A 6,849-nucleotide genomic window follows, 5' to 3' on the forward strand; every position below is an offset into this window, starting at 1 on the left:
ATTCTAATCAGCTGTTCTTTTTTCTCGTGTTGGTTCCAAATTTCCCAGTCCTGTAAAACGCTCGCCCAGCGGTCAATACCAGAGCTAACTCCCAGATGGCGCATCTGGTTAAGGGGAGAAAGAGGATTTTTCCCCTTTCGATTCGATCTATGTCTCTGGATCCCCCAATGTAAAACTAATAAAATCGGAGCCTGTGTTGATTATTGCTGAGGGACTTTCAATTTTATATTTTCCGCATTGTGATCATTAAAATCAGTAGCTTCGGAACTAATCTTAGTTTAGTATTTTTTGACTGGTGTCCTGTGCACGGGAAAATGAATGAAGGAACAAGCAACCAAATATAACTCGGGTACTCAAAAGCGACCTTTAATTTTGAGATGAGTTAGTTCGATGTGAAGTGCTTGGCTTCCCGGTTACATCCTGTTCTGGTCTTTCAGCTTTGCTTTTTAAAGGGGGAAAAAACAAAACTCTCCATAATCCCTTCATTTGTACTCAGTCCTCCTCAATCGCTGTTAAAATGATTAATGCTGCGCAGACCGAAATCTGAGTTAACGCGTGTGGAGCTAAAGGGAAAAGGGGCTTTAATTTAAGTATTTCCTTGAGGGGAGCGAGTAAAATAAATAAATGTTTCAATTTAATTTTTAATGGAGCTCGTAGAATTTTCTGTTAAACTGGAAGGAGTTTGAACGCTGAATTTTCGGAGCGGTATAGAGGGGATGGATCAGCACAAGGGATTGGCAAAATACTGCAGATGCTGAAAATCTGCAACAAAAACAGGAGATGATTTAAGTTTTGAAGAAGGTTCCACCCGTGAAATACGAAGCTGCCTATTCTCTCCAGCGCTGCTGACTGCCATGCTGTGTGCTACATTATTTCCCAATGCAAAGGGAGTGACTAGAATTAACATTGAGTCTCCAGTGTTTACATTTTGACGGTTAATTTGCCCAATTTTACTGTGTTTCCCCGCCCCTCGTCTAACCTTTGCCATTTCGAGCGCGCTGCAGGGCCAATCGGAGCTTTCGGGCGACTTCAAAAAGGAGCCGAATCAGAGGCACCTTGCACTCGGCGCAAGCCCCCCAATGGCTATAAAAACAGAGGCAGCACAACGAACCCGCCACTCTCCAAACTGAACTTCAAACCAACTATCAGAGCGAGAGAGAGAGACTTCGGCAAAAGTGGAGAGGAGGGGAAAACTGGTTAGAATTTCACGTTTTTAAAAAAAAACCCAAAATTACTTCGCATCAATTTCAGAATCTCTCAAAGTTTGCTTCAAGTCTGGTGGGGGAGGAACAGCTGCAAGTTTGAGCAACCTTCCCTTGTAAAAGCGACTTCGCGCCGCCTCTCCAGATGTATTCCATCGGTTCGAGCAGAGTCTTCGACCCTTACGTGCAGGTAATCCAAAATGCTAATATCACTCAGTACATCTGGGACAAGTCCTTGCTGCAACCCTTGTGGGACTACCTGCGCTCTAACCATCAGGATGCTCTCCGCTCACCGCTCTTCCCCGTTATCATCTCGATCTCCACCTACTTCGCCCTGTGCACATTCTACATGACGATCGACCTTCTGGCTCCTAGCTGCCCGCTCATCAGAAGATACAAGATCCATCCCGAACAACATGTAAAGTGGGAAGACATCTTCAAGACTCTATGGCACACTGGCTACAACCACCTATTCTTTGTCTTCCCAGCTGCCGTGGGCCAGTGGTACTGGAGACCACCGATCCCTCTACTGGAGGAGGCACCACTGCTCTCCGAGTTTCTCATTGGCATCCTGGGCTGTACAATACTCTTCGATTTCCAGTATTACTTTTGGCACATGATGCACCATAAAGTCCGGTGGCTCTACACTACATTCCATGCTATCCACCACGAGTACTATGCCCCCTTCTCCTGGTCAACTCAGTACCTCTCTGCCTGGGAACTGGTCAGTGTTGGCTTCTGGACCACCATAGACCCAGTTATCCTCCAGTGTCACTGCCTCACGGGGTTCACATTCATGGTCTTCAACATCTGGATATCAGTGGACGACCACAGCGGCTATGACTTCCCCTGGGCCCTTCACAATATCATCCCTTTCGGCCTCTGGGGTGGTACTGTGAAGCACGATGCCCACCATCAGAAGCCTCAGAGCCACTTCGCCCCTTTCTTCTCTCACTGGGACTGGCTTTGTGGCACTTTCTGTGACTGCAAACGCTCGCCCGCCGTCCTGGAGCTGCAAATGAAGTCACGAAAAGCGAGTGAGGAGCAGCAGTGAAGGTGTCGAATGAATCGGTCGGAGGCGACAGGAATAGTATCAATTTTGAGGAATGTGAACTGTAGACATATTCTGATGCTCGCAGGCTCTTAGATAATATTTATTTTTGGAGTTTTAAAAAACGAACAAAAATACTTTGAATATGGCGAAGTGTAATGTTTGCGATATTAAGGAGTCTTCCATTTTTATCTTCAACTAGGTGTAAGGCAAACATGACATAACACTGTCCTGTTTTAACAATGTGCCAGATTTATGAATGTTGTTCGATGCTCCTGTGCAATGTAAAGTGGACAACGAGGAGATGAGTTCTCTGTACTATCCATGCAGTCTGCTTTCTAAACGTTTATAGAACGAAATGTGTGCGTTTATGAGGTGGTACGAAATACGTACAAAAGTGTAAATAAGTCTTTGGGAAATATTGTATGTCTTCGAATTTAAATAAAAGTGATCCCTTTGTATACACTTGAGTCCGTGTTCAATGCTTCTGTCCAGAAGAAAGGTAATGCATAAAGTTTTACCACAAAAACTCTCCAGCATAACTGTTGAACAATGTATGCTTGCTGCCTTTATTATTTGTGCCAAATACATTGATACACCTGATGGGGACTCCACAATGTAATCAACAACCCCTGGCGCCGTTCAGAGGACCTTCAATAAAAGCAATATTAAAAAATAAAACTGGATAGAGGTGTAAATCCCACACCCGGTTGGAAATGTCCGGAGCTGCGTGGATTTGTGATCCGCTCATCTCTGGTCAAACTGTCTAGCAGGCAGAGAAGGGAGCGGCAGTCGGAGTCCCGCCTGACGGCCGGTTAGGGTGAATAAAAGGGCAATGGCCGGGGAGGTTAACCCTTACATTTATACACACTGCATCTCACAGCCACCCTCCCCGCATTCACATGTACAGTCTTTGGACATATCTCCCCTGCTCCAGAGCCCCACCCCGTGTAAAAGAAGAACCCTATATTTAAAATAGCACATTGTCGTTAATCTTACAACATTTACAACCTTCTACATTTAAAATGTTGAAATAATTGAGACAATTTATGTGAGGTTGAATCAGAAGTTCAAGGTGGCAGGGTTTTTAATAATAGGGGCATAGAGCACAAGAGAGATAGGTTAAAATAACATTGTACAGGCAATGGTTATGCCCCGATTAGAGTGTGGCTGCAATCTTAGAACATTTCATTCTAGAAAGTCCTAGGGCACACAGAATGTGTTCACAAGATGATAGCAGAGATGGGAAATGAGGCATGAAGAGGCTTGATATACTGGGACTTCTTCGACAGAAGCAGAAAAGGCTTGAGGAGATTTAGCAAAGATTTTAAAAATTAATTATGAACTATTTTGATAGCGTGAATAAAGAATGACTATTCCCTCTGGTTGAGGAGACAGTGAAAAGGAGATATTGTTAAATTGTCTTTGACTGTGCGCAGAAGGGGAAGGAGATATTTCCTGACACACTCAACTGTTGGAGCATAGCATGTTTTGCCACATGGATTACTTAGAAAGCATAATCTTTGCGGTGGAGCTCTGGTTAGTCAGGTCAGCCATTCCACTATCTAGGTTCATTCCAACTCATTCCTCTTAGTTGGAGTTCATCCCACATGCACAGAGAACTCCTGGTGAGATTCCCACTGCTAAGACAGAGTCTGCCAGAATGAAGAGGAGAATATTGATGGTGTTGTAATGGAAACAGTGCTGCAAAACCAGGCGATGTGGCAAGGAATGCAAATGAAGGAAAATGTCCCACACATCAGGATCACAGTCTCACTGGAGGCTTTGACTGATACCAGGCCTTCAGCAGGCACAAGTTTGGGGGTTAGGCTGGAGGAAGTGGTGAAGACGACAAGGTCCCCTACCACCACTGCATGCTGCCTACTGCAGTCTTCTCCATAGTGGCCCCGGGAAGACGTAGGAAGTGGGGCCCAGTCCTGGTAGACCTCAGTGCCCAAATTTTCCCTCATCCTCCACCAGGGTTCTACCCAATTTCAGATGGGATGAAAGAAGAGAATCCAACCTTGAACAAGGGGAAACTACAGGGCTATAGGGAGGGTGTGGAGCAATGGCATTCGTTTTGGATTACTCTGGCAAAGAGCTGGAATAGATACAATGGCTGAATGGTTTTCTTCTCTGCTACAAACTTCTATGGTTCTTCTATGGCATCATATGACACTTCTTTCATTAGGTCAAACATGGGCAGTGAAATAACAGAAAGTAATCACAGTTAATAGGAAATTAAAGACTGAGTTTATTGTAAATTTTTTCAACAATAAATTAATGCAATAAAGATGACATCTGTGCTTGAATTCATGAGCAAGAAAATTGTCTGAGGTAATTTCTAAAACAAGCATTTATTGCCCCAGCTCTTAGTTTAATAACTGTGAACCATGAAATCTAAGCGAACCATACCTAAAGTGTTCTGGCTACTCATCAACTAACACAAGCTGTAATCCACATTTACACATCTATTTACTTGACAGATATGCATATATCTTCATTCAACTTCAAGATACTTTTGTCTAATTGATTCACATATGAACACATATACATACATATGAACATACATACAAATTAGGAGCAGGAGTAGGCCACTTGGCTCCTCTGGTCTGCTCCACCATTCGATAAGATCATGGCCGATCTAATTGTAACCTCAACTCCACATTCCCGCCTACTCCCAAGGAACTTTCATCCCCTTGCTTATCAAGAATCCATCTAGCTCTGCCTCAAAAATATTCCAAGACTCTGCTTCCAACACCTTTTGAGGAAGAGTCCCAAAGACTCATGACCCCTTGGAAAAAAATTCTCCTCATCTCTGCCTTAAATAGGCAACCCCTTATTTTTAAACAGTGACCCCTAGTTCTAGATTCTCCCACAAGAGGAAACATCCTTCCCAAATCCACCCTGTCAAGGCCACTCAGGATTTTATATAGGTTTCAGACAAGGCATCTCTTACTCTTCCAAGCTCCAGTGGATACAAGCCTAGCCTGTCCAACCTTTCCTAATAAGGCAAACCACCCATTCCAGGTATACACCAGAATTTATCTGACCTGCTTCCAATGCATTTACATCCTTAAATAAGGGGACCAATACTAATTGTCATTTGATAGTACAGAGCTTGAGTATTGCTGAAAAAGAGACATGTCAAGGCTTTTTGTCTTGCACTCATCAGGACATTTCGCAAGATGAGTGCAGGAGGAAAAGCTTCAATATGTCTCTTTTTTCAGCAGTCTTCTATATGTGGTCTCAGCAATGCCCCGTACAACTGAAGCAGGACCTCCCTACTTTTGTGTTAAATTCCCCTCGCAATAAACAATAACATTCTATTAGCTTTCCCAATTACTTGCTGCACCTGTGTACTAACCTTTTGCAATTGGTGCACTGCACATCCAGATCCCTCTGCACCCTAGAGCTCTGTGATCTCTCACCATTTAGTTAATATGCTCTTTTTTATTCTCCCTGCCAAAATGGACAATTTCACATTTTTCCACATTTTACTCCATTTGCCAGATCTTTGCCCATTCACTTAACTTATCCATATCCCTTTGTAGCCTCCTTATGACCTCTTCACAACTTACTCTCCTACCTATCTTTGTGTCATCAACAAATTTAGCAACCATATCTTCTGTCCCTTCACCCAAGTTATTTATATAAATTGTAAAAAGTTGAGGCCCCATCACTGATCCCTGTGGCACACCACTTGTTACATCTTGCCATCCAGAAAATTACCCATTTATGTCTGCACACTGCTCCCTGTTAGCTAGCCAATCTTCTATCCATGCCAATATGTTACCCCCCTACATCATGAGCTTCTTTTCTGCATTAATCTTTGATGTGGCACCTTATCAAATACCTTCTGGAAATCTAAGTACAGTACATCCATCAAATCCCCTTTATGTACAGCACATATTACTGCTTCAAAGAACTCCGATAAATTGGTTACACATGATGTCCCTCTAAACCATGTTGACTCTGCTTGATTACCTTGAATTTATCTAAGCTTTCACATCTTTAATAATATCTTCTAACATTTTCCCTATCACAGATGTTAAGCTAACTGCTCTGTAGTTTCCTGCTTTTTGCCTCACTCTCATTTTGAATAAAATAGTTACATTTGCGATTTTCTAATGGAATGAAACTTTCCTGAAGTAATGGAACTTTCCTGAATCAAGAGAATTTTGGAAAACTAAACCCAGTGTATAAAATATCTCATTAGTCACTTCTTTTAAGATCCTAAGATGAATCCATCAGGACTAGGGACTTGTCAACCTACAACTCCAACAATTTGCTATGTACCACTCCCCTGGCGATTGTAATTTTCTTTAGTCCCTCCCTCCCTTCCATTTCCTAATTTACAGCTATTTCTGGGATGTTACTTGTATCCGCTATAGTGAAGGCTGATGTGAAATACAGATTCAATTCATCTGCCACCTCCTTAGTTTCCATTATCAACTCCCCACGCTCACTTTCTATATGGCCAAAGGTCACTTTGTTAACTTTTCTTTTTTAAATATCTATAGAAACTCTTACTATCTGTCTTTATATTTCTAGCTAATTCTAACTATTTCCCTCCTAGTTAATCTTTTAGTCGTT

General features: G+C 42.6%; 1 protein-coding gene across 1 annotated transcript; it reads left to right on the plus strand.

Annotated features, from left to right (window-relative positions):
- Nucleotides 1-1,058: 1,058 nt before the first annotated feature.
- ch25hl2 (cholesterol 25-hydroxylase like 2) lies at nt 1,059-2,716 on the plus strand. Its single transcript, XM_078563461.1, has one exon. It carries the CDS (start codon nt 1,348-1,350, stop codon nt 2,254-2,256), a length of 909 nt encoding a protein of 302 aa, XP_078419587.1. The 5' UTR covers nt 1,059-1,347; the 3' UTR covers nt 2,257-2,716.
- Nucleotides 2,717-6,849: the final 4,133 nt, after the last annotated feature.

The sequence above is a fragment of the Cetorhinus maximus genome, chromosome 2 (genome assembly GCF_964194155.1).
Source record: "Cetorhinus maximus chromosome 2, sCetMax3.hap1.1, whole genome shotgun sequence".
NCBI lineage: Eukaryota > Metazoa > Chordata > Chondrichthyes > Lamniformes > Cetorhinidae > Cetorhinus > Cetorhinus maximus.